Here is a 19,807-nt window from a genome sequence, read left to right on the forward strand (position 1 = left end):
CACCTCCACTGTGAATTTCCTCCTCCGTCAGTGCAAAGGGGATAGATAACTCAGTACAAACTCTTGTTTTCTAATTCCTTTCATATATCAAATCATCCAGCAGCAGGATCTCTGTGCTCAGGGGACCTTGCATCACTAGGCAGGCCCAGTGTGCTGCAGCATATCCGGACACTGAAGCCACCTCTAGCAACCAAATGCTAACTCCTCAGCACCTCTCCCTTTAAATATACGCCTGCCACAGCAACAGTGCACAGATGCCTCCCACACACTCCCTTATTACACAAGGCTGGTGTGTTGTAACTAGACCAGCTAGAAATCAAGTTGCCCATTATACATTTTGTTTCTCTGAGGTTAGCAGCTCAGAGTGTTCATGTTCCAACACTCTGAAATCAGGTGTGTGTGTTTCTGGTGCTCATTGAAACCCATGGAGCCTTCCCTGTTCTGGAGAGATACAGAAGATTTTTGATGCAGTTTGAGGAGGAAAAGGGGGAGTTTTACTGGTCCATGTTATTTCTGCATCTCAGATGCCCCACTTTATCCACAAGAGACAGGCAACAGTGCCCACGAGATGCTGTTGATTTCTTTGCCCAGTCCCTGAAAGGTGCTTTGTGCTGCACAGAGAACTTGCACAGAAAGCTCCCACGGGGGGAGCTTACAATGGACGTTTCAGAAAGGGCACAACCCCACAGCAGAGAGTTCTCCAGCAGCACAATCGCACAGCGACCCCAGTCACTCCACTGTACCTGCACCAATAAGGGGTTTTCAACTATCTAAAAAGCAATGATCCTAGTCTCACTTCTCATGGGGACTGCAGAAGGAGAGCTGGCACGCACCAATTCCAGGATCCAGACAGTGCCTGTCCTGCCTTCTCCTGTGGACATAGCTGCCACCTCTTTCAGAGCTGGATTAACTATGCCGACAGGAGAGCTCTCTGATAACAGTTTTCAAGTACGTAAAAGGTTGTTACAAGGAGGAGGGAGAAAAATTGTTTTTCTTAACTGCCGAGGACAGGACAAGAAGCAATGGGCTTAAATTGCAGCAAGGGCAGTTTAAATTGAACATTAGGAAAAACTTCCTAACTGTCAGGGTGGTTAAGCACTGGAATAAATTGCCTAGGGAGGTTGTGGAATCTCCATCATTGGAGGTTTTTAAGAGCAGGTTAGACACACACCTATCGGGGATGGGCCAGATAATACCTAGTCCTGCCATGAGTGCAGGGGACTGGACTAGACGACCTCTCAGGGTCCCTTCCAGTTCTATGTTTCTCCCCCCAAACCATGCCAAGGCTTCCTGGGTACTCAGGAGACTGACACCAGGGGAAATAACCATCTGCCAGATGACCTTTGCAAATGGCTGAAGATGCCCTGACTGAGCAGGCGAGTCTCTCTGTCAAGGCTGTTCTCCTCCTGCCTTTCAGTATGAGCGCAAGCTGCTTTGGTACAGCTGCGGCTGTGCAGACGACCCTATGCCAACAGGAGAGCGCTCTGCTGCCGGTGTAGTTAGAATCAAAGAATCTCAGGGCTGGAAGGGCCCTCAGGAGGCCATCTAGTCCCACCCCCTGCTCAAAGCAGGAGCTATCCCCAATTTTTGCCCCAGATCCCTAAATGGCCCCCTTAAGGATTGAACTCACAACCCTGGGTTTAGCAGGCCAAGGCTCAAACCCCTGAGCTATCCCTCCCACATTAATAAGCAGTTAACCCACCTCCACAAGAGGCGGTCGCTGTGTCGACAAGAGAAGTTCTCCCGCTGACGTAGCACTGTCTACACGGGCCTAGGGTAGTGTAGCTGTGTTGCTCAGGGAGATGCCCTGAGAGACGTCGCTATACTGCTATAAGCCTGCAGTGTAGACCTGGCCTCAGGATATGTCTGCACTTAAAATACTACAGCTGCACCACTGCCGCACTTCCCTGAGGACACCACCCATGCGCGCAGGAGGGGTTCTCCCCTCAGAGGCAGTAGCTAGGTCAGCCGGAGAATGCCGGTGCTGTCTACGGCAGGCATTAGGTCCATTCCGCTGTGGCTCTCCAGAGACGGATTTCTCCCATAGCTGCACCAACGTAAGTGCCCAGTGTAGCCCAGGCCTCAGGCTATGAGAAGCTATGACCTGGCTGGGGAATCTCACGAGTATTGCTTTGGAGCAGGGTTAGCACTGAGCTTGCGTACGTGACACTCATTTCCCAGGGGAGACACAGGGGCCCTGAGAGGGACCTGCCTCGAGCCACACAGCACATCAGTGCAACCATCTAAATTCAGACGCGGTGTTCCTTGTCCCAGGCGCTGTCCCAGCAGACTCGGCTGCCTTTGACCTTTGCTGCTGGCAGTTGAGCAGCAGGGGCTTCTGCCTGCACCTCTGCCTCTGAAAGGCCCTGGCCAGGAGAAGGGGAAGGGGACGCAGTTCTGAGTGGTGGAGAAGCTTGGACACGTAGTCATACCCCTTGTGTCCTGCCTGGCGAGTGAGCAGAGCTGCAGCACAGACTCTCAGCAAAGGACTTCGAGGCACTAAGCTCAGCACAGTGTATACCGAGAAAGGCTTTTACCCCTACCCCGCCGGCCGCAGGCATCACCCGCTGGCAGAGGGCTAACACACTGTGAGCAACTGGTCCCACTCGGCCAGGCCGTGGAGGAAGCGCACAGCTTGCCTTTGAATGCTCAGCAGAGACACTGCTACCCCCACTTGTGTGGGCATGTTCCAGGAAGTAAATTCAACCTGGAGCAGACACCTAATGCCCACACACCAAACCAATGGCTACCCCACCCACTGGTCAGGACTCTCATCACGTCCTCTCCCATCACCTTGTGTCAGGGTTCCTCCCCACTCTGAACTCTGGAGTACAGATGTGGGGACCCGCATGAAAGACTCCCTAAAATTATTCTTACCATCTTAAGTTAAAATTTCCCCAAGGCACAGATTCCTTTCTTGCCTTGCGATCGCTGCCACCACCAAGTGATTTAACAAACAATCAGGGAAAGGACCACTTGGAGTCCCATTCCCCCAAAATAGTCCCCCAAGCCTACACCCCCTTTCCTGGGGAAAGCTTGGGCATATATCCTCACCAATTGGTTACAAAGGGACTACAGATCCAAACCCTTGGATCTTAGAACAATGGAAAAATCAGTCAGGTTCTTAAAAAGAAGGATTTTATTTAAAGAGAAAAAGGTAAAAGAATCACCTGTGTAAACTTGGGCTGGTAGTTAACCTACAGAGTAGCGGAAAATTCAAAGAGCACAGAGGAACCCTTAGCCTTAGTTTCAAAGTTACAACAAAACAAAACCTCCCTCTAGCAAAGGGAAAATTCACAAGTTGAGAAAACAAAGATAAACTAATACGCCTTGCCTGGCTGTTACTTACAAGTCTGAAATATGAGAGACTTGTTCAGAAAGATTTGGAGAACATGGATTGATGCCCGGTCCCTCTTAGTCCCAAGAGCAAACAGCCACAGAAAACAAAGAAGCCAACACAAAACGTCCCTCCCCCCGCCCAGATTTGAAAGTATCTTTTGTCCCCATTGGTTCCTTTGGTCAGGTGCCAACCAGGTTACTTGAGCTTCTTAACCCCTTACAGGTCAGGAGGAATTTAGGCTCCCCCTATGGTTACGACACCTTGTGTGGCTCATCTCTTCCCATTCCAGTTCCTACAGCCCCTCACTCTCTCCAGCTCCCGGGTCCTCAGCACACTGCAGACATGCCGCCTGGCCAGGGTCAGACTCTGGCCCCTGGTGCCTGGTCCTTCTCCTCCATTCAGGATCCAGCCTCTCTCTCCTCCCACCCCCGGCAGGCTCCAGGCCCTACCCCCCTGCACTGGCATCACAGCTGCCTACCTCAGGCCTGTTGGTCAGAGACTCTAACTGCCTGGCCTCTTCTGGAGCTCCCCTTGCTAGAGCAGGCCAGGGTGAACCTCTCTGGAGTCAGACAAAAGATCTTCCCAGCAAAAAGCCCTGGGCTGGAGAACACCCTGAGGTGGAGGCTGAATGTGCAGTAGCCTGACCATGGTCACAGCCTGATGCAAACCACACAGGCAGCCTCAGAAACTAAGAGAAGGGGTAAAGAGCAGGAAGGGAGGAAGGCATTGCCAGAGCAGGGCATGCTTGCAGCCCAGGTAACCCAATGGCCTGTCTCTAACAGGGGCCAGCCACAGCTGCTTCAGCAGAGGTGCAAGAAGCCCTCCAGTGGGTAGTTCTGGACTAACTTGCCCATGGGGAAGTGTAATGGCATGGAGGTCACCCCAGCGTGTCCCTCGTGATCAGGTACAACATGATCGGTGAGACCCTTCCTCAGTTTCCCTCACCCAGGGCATAAACAAGTCCAAGCAGGCTTTCCAGTACTAAAGAGCATCCTCTTCAGGGGGCCTTGTTCATTTAACAGGAAAGAGCAACACAAAAGCTTCAATTAGCTGCTCCCCCAGAAGCTTTCCACCCCTGTTTTTCCCCTTTAGCCCCAAAGCTGGCTTCTTGGCCTGGCAGCTTGGTGGGCACTCAGCTAGATCCCCATCTTCCCCTCAACTACACCAGTCCCTAGTGGCTCCCCCGGAGGTCCAACACCCAGTTCATTCCTCTGGAGCACTTTCTCTCCAGGCCTGTTCCTCTCTCCGGGATCCTCTGCTCTCGAGGGAAACACCACTGGGAGTAGCTTCCTGCCCAGCCCCCTGCGGAGTCTCTCCCTCCGCACCTTCCTCTTTTCTGGGCTTCCTGACTGAGTCCCCACAAACCTGTGTTAGGCCCAGGTGCCCCTTACCAGGTGCAGGTGCCGGAGAAACCAACTCGGGTCAGAGCTCTTCTCAACCTGCTGCTCACAAAATGGGGAGAATTAGTAGGGGAAGCAAAAGTGGATGGGAACCTGGGAGGCAGTGACCATCAGATGGTCGAGTTCAGGATCTTGACACAGGGAAGAAAGGAGAGCAGCAGAATACGGACCCTGGACTTCAAATAAGCAGACTTTGACTCCCTCAGGGAACTGATGGGCAGGATCCCCTGGGAGAATAACATGAGGGGGAAAGGAGTCCAGGAGAGCTGGCTGTATTTTAAAGAATCCTTATTGAGGTTACAGGAACAAACCACCCCAATGTGTAGAAAGAATAGTAAATATGGCAGGCGACCAGCTTGGCTTAACAGTGAAATCCTTGCTGATCTTAAACACAAAAAAGGAAGATTACAAAAAGTGGAAGATTGGACAAATGACCAGAGAGGAGTATAAAAATATTGCTCGGGCATGCAGGAGTGAAATCAGGAAGGCCAAATCACACTTGGAGTTGCAGCTAGCAAGAGATGTTAAGAGTAACAAGAAGGGTTTCTACAGATATGTTAGCAACAAGAAGAAAGTCAAGGAAAGCATGGGCCCTTTTACTGAATGGGGGAGGCAACCTAGTGACAGAGGATGTGGTAAAAGCTAATGTACTCAATGCTATTTTTGCCTCTGTCTTCACAAACAAGTTCAGCTCCCAGACTACTGCACTGGGCAGCGCAGTATGGGGAGGAGGTGACCAGCCCTCTGTGGAGAAAGAAGTGGTTCGGGACTATTTAGAAAAGCTGGACAAGCACAAATTCATGGGGCCGGATGTGCTGCACCTGAGAGTGCTAAAGGAGTTGGCGGATGTGATTGCAGAGCCATTGGCCATTATCTTTGAAAACTGATGGCGATCGGGGGAGGTCCCGGATGACTGGGAAAAGGCTAATGTGGTGCCCATCTTTAAAAATGAGAAGAAGGAGGATCCGGGGAACTACAGGCCAGTCAGCCTCACCTCAGTCCCTGGAAAAATCATGGAGCAGGTCCTCAAGGAATTAATTTTGAAGCACGTCGAGGAGAGGAAAATGCTCAGAAACAGTCAGCATGGATTCACCAAGGGCAAGTCATGCCTGACTAACCTAATTGCCCTCTATGATGGGATAACTGGCTCTGTGGATGAGGGGAAAGCAGTGGACGTCAATTCCTTGACTTTAGCAAAGCTTTTGACACGGTCTCCCACAGTCTTCTTGCCAGAAAGTTAAAGAAGTATGGGCTGGATGAATGGACTATAAGGTGGATAGAGCGAGATCATCAGGCTCAATGGGTAGTGATCAATGGCTCCATGTCTAGTTGGCAGTCGGTATCAAGCAGAGTGCCGCAAGGGACGATCCTGGGGCCGGTTTTGTTCAATATCTTCATTAATGATCTGGAGGATGGTGTGGATTGCACCCTCAGCAAGTTTGCAGATGACACTAAACTGGGAGGAGTGGTAGATATGCTGGAAGGTAGGGATAGGATACAGAGGGACCTAGACAAATTAGAGGATTGGGCCAAAAGTAATCTGTTGAGGTTCAACAAGGACAAGTGCAGAGTCCTGTACTTGGAATGAAGAATCCCATTCACTGCTACAGTCCTGCTGCTAGGGACCGAGTGGCTAGGCAGCAGTTCTGCAGAAAAGGACCTAGGGGTTACAGTGGACAGGAAGCTGGATATGAGTCAACAGTGTGCCCTTGTTGCCAAGAAAGCTAATGGCATTTTGGGCTATATAAGTAAGAGCATTGCCAGCAGATCGAGGAATGTGATCATTCCCCTCTATTCAGCATTCGTGAGGCCTCATCTGGAGTACTATGTCCAGTTTTGGGCCCCACACTACAAGAATGATATGGAAAAATTGGAAAGAGTCCAACAAAAATGATTAGGGGACTGGAGCACATGACTTATGAGGAGAGGCTGAGGGAACTGGGATTATTTAGTCTGCAAAAGAGAAAAATGAGGAAGGATTTGATAGCTGCTTTCAGCTACCTGAAAGGGGGTTCCAAAGAGGATGGATCTAGACTGTTCTCAGTGGTGGCAGATGACAGAACAAGGAGAAATGGTCTAAAGTTGCAGTGGGGGAGGTTTATGCATTTAGGGATTAATAACAAGAATTTTAGTTATAAGGTGGGGACGCATCAATTAGAAGTAACAGAGGAGGAGAAGGACCTTGGAGTACTGGTTGATCATAGGATGACTATGAGCCGCCAATGTGATATGGCCGTCAAAAAAGCTAATGCGGTCTTGGGATGCATCAGGCGAGGTATTTCCAGTAGAGATAAGGAGGTGTTAGTACAAGGCACTGGTGAGACCTCAACTGGAATACTGTGTGCAGTTCTGGTCTCCCATGTTTAAGAAGGATGAATTCAAACTGGAACAGGTACAGAGAAGGGCTACTAGGATGATCCGAGGAATGGAAAACATGTCTTATGAAAGGAGACTCAAGGAGCTTGGCTTGTTTAGCCTAACTAAAAGAAGGCTGAGGGGAGATATGATTGCTCTCTATAAATATATCAGAGGGATAAATACCGGAGAGGGAGAGGAATTATTCAAGCTCAGTACCAATGTGGACACAAGAACAAATGGATATAAACTGGTCATTGGGAAGTTTAGACTTGAAATTAGATGAAGGTTTCTAACCATCAGAGGAGTGAAGTTCTGGAATAGCCTTCCAAGGGAAGCAGTGGGGGCAAAAGACCTATCTGACTTTAAGATTAGACTCGATAAGTTTATGGAGGAGATAGTATGATGGGATAACATGATTTTGGCAATTAATCGATCTTTAAATATTCATGGTAAATAGGCCCAACAGCCTGTGATGGGATGTTAGATGGGGTGGGATCTGAGTTACTACAGAAAATTCTTTCCTGGGTATCTGGCTGGTGAATCTTGCCCATATGCTCAGGTTTAGCTGATCGCCATATTTGGGGTCGGGAAGGAATTTTCCTCCAGGGCAGATTGGAAGAGGCCCTGGAGGTTTTTCGCCTTCCTCTGTAGCATGGGGCATGGGTCACTTGCTGGAGGATTCTCTGCTCCTTGAAGTCTTTAAACCATGATTTGAGAATTTCAATAGCTCAGACAGAGGTGAGAGGTTTTTCGCAGGAGTGGGTGGGTGAGATTCTGTGGCCTGCATTGTGCAGGAGGTCAGACTAGATGATCATAATGGTCCCTTCTGACCTTAATATCTATGAATCTATGAAAAGCACTGGAATGGGTTACCTAGGGAGGTGGTGGAATCTCCTTTCTTAGAGGTTTTTAAGGACCAGCTTGACAAAGCCCTGGCTGGGATGATTTAGTTGGGGATCGGTCCTGCTTTGAGCAGGGGATTGGACTAGATGACCTCCTGAGGTCCATTGCAACCCTGATAGTCTATGATTCTAACGAACTGCTGCCCAGCTACCTAGGCAATTAACTAGCCACCAGCAGGGGAGCTAGAACTAGGGGTCCTGGGGTTGCGGCAGCACCCCTGGCTTGAAGTGGTTCCATCGCATACAGGGTTTGCAGCTTGGTTCAGTGGCTCCCAGCACCCCTGCTGTACACATTGTTCCAGTGCCTCTGTCCACAGGTGGAGCTGGGTTGGCTCGTTCTCCTTAACAGAACTTGTCACAGGAAGACTAGGTGCCTGATACTCTCTGGGACCTGCCCCCGGGACAGCGAGTTTCTTCCTACCTCTGTCAGAGAGGCTGGCTGGTGCCCTGAAGCAGAAGGGCTGGTCTCGCTCTGATCTTTCTCCTCTCCTCCCACATCACTGGGGATCTCCTATTACCCACAGAAATGTCCTGTTCATCTTTTTAATCCTCCTAAGGAAGGAGGGAACAAATCCGAGTTACGGCAGCAGTTGAACCTTCAGAAGGTGAGTGCCCATTTCAAATGATCTCTTCCTAACACTGTGTCTGGCACTTACGTAGCCCAGTGATTGGTGCCCCAAAGTAACTGAACAGGCAGGCGGTTGTGCCAGTGCATGTGGGAATGAAGGGCAACGCCCACACACCATGGAAACCTCGCCCACCTGCATCCACCATGACCTCACTTCCCCTCTCATTTCCCATGCTGATACCTACTCCCTCTCCAGCAGCACGTGTCCATCTCCCCCGGCACGCTGCGGAAAACCCACTGAAACCAGCCAGCCAGTGGTTACAATTACCACCAGGTCCCACACCCCACTATGCCATGGCCACACTGCAAGTATCACCAATGTGGTAGGGAAGCCACTCGGAGGGACACTCTGGTAGATGCTGGCATGTTAATGGGGATGGGTGTAGAGCTGAGCTACCCAATACAGCAGAGTTACCCAATACAGCAGGGCAGTTTGAGGGGAGAATGTCAGCCTGAATGGTGAATTTGCTCTCTTTCGCGGGCTACAGCGAGAGACAGGCTTTTGTCATTCCTGGAATTGTGTCTGTGGCACCCCAAGGCTCTCCCGGGGGGTTCCAAGGAAGCCTGCCTGGGACACATGCTGTATCTTCCTGTTAGCCAAAGGTACAGGATGGCAGTATTGAAAAATAACCTGCCAACTCTGGTCCAGTTTGCATTCTCCTCCAATTACCCAATCATTGCTAGGAATAACTAGGGACACTGAAGGCCTGGGGGGAGGGGATGGACAGGCAGTGCCATGCCACATGCTGCTGCTGCAAACGGTTAAACACTTACTACTTTGAGGTTTGCTTCCTGCAGTTTTCTTGCTCTTTCCTCCAGGCGCTTTGCGATCAGGGCCAGCTCTGCATTCTTTCTCTTCAAGTGCTTCACCTTCTCCTCAGTCTCGGGAAAGCAGCTCTTCCGCTAAGTAATGAGTGGAATGGTTAACAGCCCTTTTGCTCACCCTCTGTTCACAGCCCTACAGCCCCCCAAGCCTCCATCTCCAATCTCACCCTGTCCAGACAAGGCCCCCATTATAACTACACAATCAGAGAACTAGAGCCGGCAAAGGGCCTTGGCAGTAGAAGATCCTCTGGGGCTAATGCAGGATTCTTCAATTTCTACATTTTCTAGCATTTTGTCTGCTCAAGTTTTACAGATCCCAGGTACTGAGGCTTCTACCCCATTTCCCTGAGGCTCTTCCACAGCTTCCTATGCCTCACTGTCAGTTTATTTTTCCTGATATTCATTCTAAATATTGCCCCTTTCTTAATTTCATCCCATTGACTTCCAGTTAAGCCCCTGGATGCCACCCTACACAGTTCTCCTTCTGCTGTGCTTACATCCTTTGGCCATTTGCAGGCTCTTACGCTGTTCCCCGAAGCATCCCTTAGCCAAGCCAGGATTTAGCACTTTCAGCTCCTCTCAAATAGAAATCCCTCCATTCTCCTTAACCATTTGTTTTTTCTCCTCTGAGATCCCTGCAGTTTATCTGCAGCTTTCCAACCATATGGTGCCCAGGACCGACTGCAAGCTTCCAACACCACACCCCTGATTTGCGCCATATAGCTTCTTCAAAAGCTGCCCCCAAATCACACTTGGCTCTTTTGCTGCCACAGCACATGGATCTCTCATGTGCATCTACCTCTCCCCGCAGTCTCTCTAGAGATCACTGCTTTCCCAACACTCCATCCCAATCAGTCTCTGTGTTTCAAATGATTTGTCTCTACGTGTGATAATTCCATTTTTCCAAATTGTATCTCATTTTATTTTCTTCCCATGTTTTTATTCTCTCTAAATCCTTTTTTATTATTTATCTGTCCTCACTGATAAACTGCAACTGCTCCAAATGTAATGTCATCTGGCAACATCATTCACAGGCTGTTTACTCCTCTTTTGGAAAGCGTTAAGTAAGATGAGCCCTAAAACCAACTCCTGCCATGCCCCAGCTGGATGCTCCCCAGCATATCTGCTATTTTCATGACCCTTTCTTTACCCTTTCGATCAGTGACGAGATCAGAGTTAATGTCGAGAGTAAGATCTTGGGAGACCTGGTTTGATAAATGCTTTACTAAAGCGCACGTGCATGGCATTACGGGGGAACAGTAGTGACACCATCGGTGGGTTTGGCCAGCTTCTTTATTTGGTGGGGTGCTAAAGCTATCCCAAATCTGTGTATTTTGAAAGATATGATTAATTTTAAATCCTTAATGCAGATATCAAAGGGGTTGATTTTTAAGGGCTTTTTGAAGGAAAAAAAACAACCTGGGCTTAGGTGTCATTGTCCCAAACCCACCATTTTGGATTGTTTGCGCTTTCTTCAGATCTTTGTCAAAATACAATAAAGCAGCATAAGGGATTAAATTAATGTGCGCAAATGTTTAGTACGTGTTGTTTGGACCAATGTAAACCTTTCAGCTCCACTCCTCTGAAGGTTTGTAGAGGTTTTTTTTTTTTGACTGTTGATGGTGGACACATTAACAATGCTCCAGGCGTAAGAGTTACAAGGACACCCTTGTCTACACTACAATGTTTTGCCGGCAAAAGTTACGCCACTTTAATTAAAGCACTGTTGCATGTCCACACTAGCTCCTTGTGTCAGCAGGGTGCATCCACACTAGAAGCTCTTGCATCCACACAGAGAGCAGTGCTCTGTGTGTAGCGATCCCACTGTGCAACTGGCCGCAGGGTGCTTTGGGAAGGGTTTGCAATGCCTCATGGGACAGGTACAGCCTCACATGATGCAGGTTTCTCAGTCCCATGGTTCCAGGGGCATCCTAGTAGAGTGCCAGCCGCTTTTTCAACTGAAGTGTGCGGGGGGAGGGGAGGAGAGTGGTGTGTCTGGGGCGGGGGAGGCAGCCAGGCTGACCGACCTCTCCTGAGGCAGGGGGAGAGGGACACACACACCCACACGTCAGCCCCCAGCTCTGCTCGGCACAGCCGTCTCTCCCGAAGCAGCCCACTCTGCTGCCTGCCTGTGGTTCTGTGATTCCCGCCGAGCTCTCCCACAGCCTCCTCAGCTGCGGGGAGCAGCATCCTGAGCAGCTCTGTGAGCTCTCCATGCTGAGGGGTGTCAAACCAACGCAGCAGTCCCTGTCCCCACCATGCTTCCCGCAGCAGCAGTCTGCCTTCCCCTGCGTTCCAATGATTTGCTCTTTGTTCCCCCAAGGAGCAGCAGGCTCAGCTGTCAGATACTTCCCCGATCTTTGAAAGGGGAAGGACACATGCCTGCAGGGCAGTAGAGATCAAAACAGTGAGCAGAGCGGTCACGGCAGGCATTGTGGGATACTGGTGGAAGCCAGTTATGTCAACAAGTCAAATAGCAGCATCTACAAACTTTGCTGCAAAAAGCTTTATGCCTCTCGTTGAGGTGGTTTTATTTTGTTGGCAAAACAGCCCTCCACTTATAAAGGTTTATGGGTCTACTATTGCGGCAGGCTTAGCGGCTCTGCTCTTCAGCTTGAGCATTCGCGCTGCTGAGCTTAGAACCTGAGGTCTTGGGTTCAGTCCTTGCAGGTGATCCCAAAGTCTTGTTATAAATGGTGCCCAGAGAGGGATTTGAACTGCTGTGGTTCTTGGAAGCTTTGGGATGAGCTTCCCTAGCCAGGAGCAATGGAGAACTAACACAGTGTGGCTCTTTGTCATGCTCAGTAGTTAAACCACTTACATAACTTTCCTGTGGAACTTCTCCTGCCAGTGAGCTAGAGAGTGATGAGCATGTGAAGACGGGTTACAATGAAGTTGTAGCACTCCTGTGGCATTAATGCAGGCCCAGGGTGCTGGGTTTGATGTGGCCGTAGGCTTGCTTTTGGATCTGATCGGGCGGGAGCCTGGCTCAGGGAGCCGCTGCCTTGCTGTTACTCTTAAGCTGTGTCAGCAAACAAATCAACATTGACTCTTCCCAACAGCTGCTTCCTCCCCGCCCCAGTGCTGTCAGCCTGGGATTGGGTCTCTGATTGTCAGTGGGCCTGACAGGCTCCTGGGGAGGTTCACAAGAGCCATGCCTCCCTTGGCCCTGCACAGCGTCCTCCCGCTCATGCTCCTTCGCACTCCCAAGCCAGCACAGACTCCACCCAAGGCCCCGCTCCCGTGCTCACCAGCAGGCAGTTTTCCTCCTTCAGGCTGGCACAGCAATGCTGTGACTCCTCCAGCGCCCTCAGGAGCTTCGTATTCTGCTGCACCAGGTAGCTGTGATCAGCACAACACTATGGAGGAAGGGAAGGGAGAGACAAGCTAGGACATCGCTGCCACTTTGCAATGAGCTCAGCTGCACACCTGCCCACCCCGACTGTCCTGCACTAGCCAGCCGCACACCGTAGGAATTCCTCCTAAAGGCTGAAGAATAGCATGATGGGTGTGGGCAGGAAGGATGGGGGGAACTGGGAGGCTGTAGGGCAGTGGTCCCTAAACTTTTTACCTCACGCCCTCCCTGACTCCTGTCCGTGCCCCTCCCCCGCCGGAGCTGAGGCCGGGAGTTAGGGGGCCAGGCGAGGCTGGGACCACAGCGGGGGGGTGGGAGTGGGGCAAGGAGTGGAGCTGAGGCCAAGGCCAGCAGCCAGGGCCCTCGGCAAAGGGCCAGCACCTGGGGCCAGGGCCAAGAGCAGCACTGGGTGACGCACACTCCCTCCCTGCCCCCAAACGTTCCTCCCATGTCCCACAGTTTGGGGACCTCTGCTGTAGGGGGAGGTGGGATGGGATGGGATGAGAGGCTGCAGGGGGAGGGGAGGCTGCAGGTGGAGCTAGGATAGGAGGCTGCAGGGGAGAGCTGGGACGGGGGACGGGAGGCTGCAGGGGGAAGCTGGGAGGGGATGGGAGGCTGCAGGGGGAGCTGGGAGGGGGACGGGAGGCTGCAGGGTAGAGCTGGGAGGGGGATGGGAGGCTGCAGGGGGAGCTGGGAGGGGGATGGGAGGCTGCAGGGGGAGCTGGGACGGGGGACGGGAGGCTGCAGGGGGAAGCTGGGAGGGGGATGGGAGGCTGCAGGGGGGAGTTGGGAGGCGGATGGGAGGCTGCAAGGGGAGCTGGGAGGGGGATGGGAGGCTGCAGGGGGAGCTGGGAGGGGGATGGGAGGCTGCAAGGGGAGCTGGGAGGGGGATGGGAGGCTGCAGGGGGAGCTGGGAGGGGGACGGGAGGCTGCAAGGGGAGCTAGGACAGGATGGGAGGCTGCAGGGGGAGCTGGGAGGGGGACGGGAGGCTGCAGGGGGAGCTGGGAGGGGGATGGGAGGCTGCAAGGGGAGCTAGGACGGGGATGGGAGGCTGCAGGGGGAGCTGGGAGGGGGATGGGAGGCTGCAAGGGGAGCTGGGAGGGGGATGGGAGGCTGCAAGGGGAGCTAGGACAGGATGGGAGGCTGCAGGGGGAGCTGGGAGGGGGACGGGAGGCTGCAGGGGGGAGTTGGGAGGTGGATGGGAGGCTGCAGGGGGAAGCTGGGAGGGGGATGGGAGGCTGCAGGGGGGAGTTGGGAGGTGGATGGGAGGCTGCAGGGGGAGCTGGGAGGGGGATGGGAGGCTGCAGGGGGGAGTTGGGAGGTGGATGGGAGGCTGCAGGGGGAGTTGGGAGGCGGATGGGAGGCTGCAGGGGGGAGTTGGGAGACGGATGGGAGGCTGCAGGGGGAAGCTGGGAGGGGGATGGGAGTCTGCAGGGGGAGCTGGGAGGGGGACGGGAGGCTGCAGGGGGAAGCTGGGACAAGATGGGAGGCTGCAGGGGGAGCTGGGAGGGGGACGGGAGGCTGCAGGGGGGAGTTGGGAGGTGGATGGGAGGCTGCAGGGGGAAGCTGGGAGGGGGATGGGAGTCTGCAGGGGGAGCTGGGAGGGGGACGGGAGGCTGCAGGGGGGAGTTGGGAGGCGGATGGGAGGCTGCAGGGGGGAGTTGGGAGGCGGATGGGAGGCTGCAGGGGGAAGCTGGGAGGGGGATGGGAGGCTGCAGGGGGAGCTGGGAGGGGGACGGGAGGCTGCAGGGGGGAGTTGGGAGGCGGATGGGAGGCTGCAGGGGGAAGCTGGGACGGGGGATGGGAGGCTGCAGGGGGAGCTGGGAGGGGGACGGGAGGCTGCAGGGGGGAGTTGGGAGGCGGATGGGAGGCTGCAGGGGGAGTTGGGAGGGGGATGGGAGGCTGCAGGGGAGAGCTAGGACAGGATGGGAGGCTGCAGGGGGAGCTGGGAGGGGGACGGGAGGCTGCAGGGGGGAGTTGGGAGGCGGATGGGAGGCTGCAGGGGGAAGCTGGGAGGGGGATGGGAGGCTGCAGGGGGAGCTGGGAGGGGGACGGGAGGCTGCAGGGGGGAGTTGGGAGGCGGATGGGAGGCTGCAGGGGGAAGCTGGGACGGGGGATGGGAGGCTGCAGGGGGAGCTGGGAGGGGGACGGGAGGCTGCAGGGGGGAGTTGGGAGGTGGATGGGAGGCTGCAGGGGGAAGCTGGGAGGGGGATGGGAGTCTGCAGGGGGAGCTGGGAGGGGGACGGGAGGCTGCAGGGGGGAGTTGGGAGGCGGATGGGAGGCTGCAGGGGGAAGCTGGGAGGGGGACGGGAGGCTGCAGGGGGGAGTTGGGAGGGGGATGGGAGGCTGCAGGGGAGAGCTAGGACAGGATGGGAGGCTGCAGGGGGAGCTGGGAGGGGGACGGGAGGCTGCAGGGGGGAGTTGGGAGGCGGATGGGAGGCTGCAGGGGGAGTTGGGAGGGGGATGGGAGGCTGCAGGGGGGAGTTGGGAGGGGGACGGGAGGCTGCAGGGGGAGCTGGGAGGGGGACGGGAGGCTGCAGGGGGGAGTTGGGAGGTGGATGGGAGGCTGCAGGGGGAAGCTGGGAGGGGGATGGGAGGCTGCAGGGGGGAGTTGGGAGGTGGATGGGAGGCTGCAGGGGGAGCTGGGAGGGGGATGGGAGGCTGCAGGGGGGAGTTGGGAGGTGGATGGGAGGCTGCAGGGGGAGTTGGGAGGCGGATGGGAGGCTGCAGGGGGGAGTTGGGAGGCGGATGGGAGGCTGCAGGGGGAAGCTGGGAGGGGGATGGGAGGCTGCAGGGGGAGCTGGGAGGGGGACGGGAGGCTGCAGGGGGGAGTTGGGAGGGGGATGGGAGGCTGCAGGGGGGAGTTGGGAGGCGGATGGGAGGCTGCAGGGGGAAGCTGGGACAAGATGGGAGGCTGCAGGGGGAGCTGGGAGGGGGACGGGAGGCTGCAGGGGGAAGCTGGGAGGGGGATGGGAGGCTGCAGGGGGAAGCTGGGACAAGATGGGAGGCTGCAGGGGGAGCTGGGAGGGGGACGGGAGGCTGCAGGGGGGAGTTGGGAGGTGGATGGGAGGCTGCAGGGGGAAGCTGGGAGGGGGATGGGAGTCTGCAGGGGGAGCTGGGAGGGGGACGGGAGGCTGCAGGGGGGAGTTGGGAGGCGGATGGGAGGCTGCAGGGGGGAGTTGGGAGGCGGATGGGAGGCTGCAGGGGGAAGCTGGGACGGGGGATGGGAGGCTGCAGGGGGAGCTGGGAGGGGGACGGGAGGCTGCAGGGGGGAGTTGGGAGGCGGATGGGAGGCTGCAGGGGGAGTTGGGAGGGGGATGGGAGGCTGCAGGGGGAGCTGGGAGGGGGACGGGAGGCTGCAGGGGGGAGTTGGGAGGCGGATGGGAGGCTGCAGGGGGAGCTAGGACAGGATGGGAGGCTGCAGGGGGAGCTGGGAGGGGGACGGGAGGCTGCAGGGCGAGCTGGGATGAAGACAAGGAGGGAGTTTGCAGGGATGGGGAATGTGCTTGCAAGAGGCAGGTTTAAGGAGCAGCTGGGATTCAGTAAGTCACAGGCTCCAGGTCCTTCTGGAGACCAAGCTCAGCAGCAGAAATAGCTCCCGGCCCTTGACAGCTTCTGGCCTAGTATTACCTCCCGCACCAGCCGCACTTTGCCTCTCGGCAGGAAATGCACCGGCCTGGAAGTCTCGTCCCCCTGCTAACAGACCTGTCCCCACAGCTCGGGTTTCGGGCGGGAGGTCGGGCAGCTGTCTAGCAAGCAGCACCCTGTCATTATTGTGAAGCTCCTCTGGAACTCTGCACACACTTGCCTTTCATTACGAACACAACCACTACTAGTGGGGAAGGATACAGATGTCATAGATGTTTAAGGGACTGTTGTGATCTTTTAGTCTGTCCTCCTGGATAACACAGCGCCAAGAACCGCACCCGCAATCGCTCCATCAAACCCAGCCCTTGTGTTTGAGCTCTAGCTTATCTTTTAGAAAGACACCTGTCCTGATTTAAAGACTTCACGTGCTGGAGAACCCCTAGGTGAACTCAGACCTGCAGAGAAGCAGACCTCAGGAGGATTCACATATGACTTGAGACAGGCGCATCGGAACGGGGGGGGGTCTAGCCCATCCACTTTTTGCCACAGAACCCCACCCCCTGTTCCTCCTCTTCCCCCCTGGAGCCTAGCTAGGGAGCCCAGGCCATTGAGGTCCATGCCAACTCCCCACAGCTGCCCACACAGCTCTTCTTACTCCGACCCGTGTCCAGTTCAGGGGAGGGGCCTCGGAGCCACAGCCAACCATGGTAAGAGCCACACCGGCAGCTGTGGGGAGCCTGAGTCCCTCCACCTGGCCTGGGTGGGGAACCCGGGGACAGGGACACGGGCAGAGGGGCTGCTTTCAGGTCCCCCTCCCCGGGTGTGGGGGAGAGCTCCCCAGCCCCACTCTGGCTTCTGGCGTGGCTGGTGGCAGGCCTCGGCGGGGGGGGCTCTGGGAAGGCTCTGCCGCCCCTGACTTGAGAACAGAGGAACAGCTCAGCCAGGCTGAGCGGAGCGCACTTCGGGCAGCAGCCTTACCGCCCACTGACTTCCTAGCAGCCCAGCAGAGTCCTCAGCTCCACAGCAAGGTCCTTTTCCCTTCCACCGTGTAACCCAGCCAACGCCCACACAGCCTGACCCCCACCCCCTTAGCGCCGCCCCCCAGGAGCAGCGATCTGCCAGGCAGACGGAGGGAAGGGTATACATTCCGTGTGACCCACAGATGGGCGTGGGGCTCTGGTGGGGGCTGCTGGACATGGACTCTAGTGGGAGATCAGTGACTCCGGGGGGAGCAGAGTCCTGGCATGGGGAGCACGGGGGATAAGAACATGGGGAAGTAATGATCCAGGGGGGTGGGAGGGCATGTCCTCCTGACCCCAACAGCAGCTCGGTGCCCAGTTGGGCTAAGCAGAGGTTTCCATGAAAACAGTATGGGCAGATCCTCAGTGGGTGTCAACTGGCACTGCTCCTTTGACTTCAGTGGAGCGGCTTGACCCCAGCTGCCAATGTGACCTTTAAACGTCTCACTCCCACAGGAATCCGCCTGGGGCTATTGAGGGGGGGCGGGATGCAGGCTTAATGGATGGGAAGCAGAGCAGAGATGCTGTTGTTGGGGGCGGGCAGAGGGGGGGATTGATAAGAATGGGGGAGGCTGTGTCTCAGGCCCAGCAAGGCTGCGGTGTTCTAAATCCTTTGTTTATTGAACAGCTCCGTGTGTTTGGGGCCTGTGATTCCCTTCAGACTCTCCCCTGCCTGGCAGTCTCTGAGATGCCACTGAAGATGGTGTTAACTCTTGTGGCTGGGGAAAAGTGACAGTTGGTTTAGGTTGCTGTGGGTGATGTCTGATCCCTTCAAACCAAAACAAGACTAAACGCACACGAAATGGGGAGCGGGGAGAAAATGCTAGGCAGAAAATGCATCTTCTGTCTTTCTGTTACTCTTCTGCTTGCTGCCTCACTGCTGGGAAACGACAGTCCCAGCTCACGGGCTCATTGAGAGAGTGGGCAAAGGCTTTACTTCAGCTCGGCTTCCTGGCCCCAGCCCCTGGTCATGTTGCAAAAGGTGCATGTGTCTGTGACATGCAGCGGGGGTGAGCCCCTTGCTCGGTCTGTAGCTGGAGGATTCTTGAAGAAGAGAAGGAATATGTAGGAATTATTTTCAAAATGTAACTTGAATTTTGTCATGTCAAAAACGACAGCAGATCTGTTTATAGATATGGATACAGATAACCCTGTGGTTCTGACTTCCTGCTACTAAGCAGCCAGCCACAGGCATGCCACAGACAGCAGTGTCCTGAAAATGACGTATGAGCATGCAAGCTGTCACCATGTCAGCGTCAAGCTTCTGACTGGCTACTCACCACAACAAGCCACAGGCCCCGTGAAAATCTGCCCCAAAGCATTTACCAGCAGCACCTAGGAACTCAGAGGCAGTTCTGTTTGTTGCTTGGAAAACTGTGTTGCTGTTGTTACAAATCTAGCACCCTGCCAGTCCATGTCTGGGCTTTGTAGGTAATAAGCAGGGGAGTCACAATCGAATGTTCCTCAGTTACCGGAGAATCAGTTAAAAAATGTACCAGTATGGCCAGAGTTCCAAGTGTTCAAAAATCATGAGACAGCCCCAAAAGCCAAAAGGCAGCTTCAAATCATGAGTTTTTAAATCTAATACATTTGTGTCTTTATTTGCCTTCCAGAGAGAAGTGGGGGCGGGGCTTCCATCCTTTGCCAGCAGCTGTGGACCAACCAGCTCTGCTCTCTATGGCCACGCTGCCTATATTATCAATTAATGTGGAGGGTTGCCAAGGTGGTCAGTTGCTCAGAACTAGCTGTCTCCCCACATTGCTCTGGCTAGGAAAGGGAAACAATGCCTCACGGTGCCTGTAGAAGGAGTCAGGGCTTAGAAGAAATCGTGCCTTCTTCCAGATGATCTAGAGAGGTGTTCATGGAATGAAATGTTGCAAACCCTCCCCTCCACAAACACACACCTACACACACCAGCTCTCGCCTCTCCTTGGTCTCCTGGCATGCACACACCCCTTGGTTGTTACCAGCCATATCCTCAAGCGACGCTTCACTGGGAGCAGATCCCTTGATCCAGACCTTTTTGACCAAGGTGGGAGTTTAGGTTCCAGAAACCCTTTACCCTTTAGTTCCTCTCCTTAGAGGTTGCCATCAGAGACAGACTCAGTGAAAATCCCACACAAAACAGTAGATCTCTTAGTAAAATAAGATTTTTTAAAAATAGAGAAAAGAGAGTGAAAACCAAAGCTGTGATTGATTTAACATGTCCCACTGAAAGGGAAAGGCAAAGTTTCCGCATGTCTAGAGAGCAAGACTAGCTCTCGTCCCTCCCTTCTAGTCTCTGCATCCTGTTGCCATGTCCAGGGAGAGAGAAATGATTCATCCCTCTCCACCTGCTTATCAAAGCCTCTGTCTTTGGGTTCATTACTGTGCCCTACTTGGGTCACCTTT

At 54.4% G+C, this 19,807-nt stretch overlaps 1 protein-coding gene across 2 annotated transcripts in view; it reads right to left on the bottom strand.

Annotated features, from left to right (window-relative positions):
• Positions 1-19,807, bottom strand: part of TSPOAP1 (TSPO associated protein 1) — a 232,948-nt gene that overhangs the window by 196,768 nt on the left and 16,373 nt on the right. Inside the window, exons 2-3 of one of the 2 annotated variants that reach the window (XM_084651357.1) lie at positions 12,705-12,812; positions 9,403-9,531 (exon numbers count right to left, since the gene is read on the bottom strand). The exons of the other annotated variant lie outside the window; for it this stretch is intronic. Of the exons in view, the coding sequence (XP_084507483.1) occupies positions 9,403-9,531; positions 12,705-12,812 (237 nt within the window). The remainder of the gene's footprint in view (positions 1-9,402; positions 9,532-12,704; positions 12,813-19,807) is intronic. 2 annotated transcript variants of the gene reach the window in all.

The sequence above is a fragment of the Lepidochelys olivacea genome, assembly GCF_965140295.1.
Source record: "Lepidochelys olivacea isolate rLepOli2 genome assembly, chromosome: 17".
NCBI classification, from domain to species: Eukaryota; Metazoa; Chordata; order Testudines; family Cheloniidae; genus Lepidochelys; species Lepidochelys olivacea.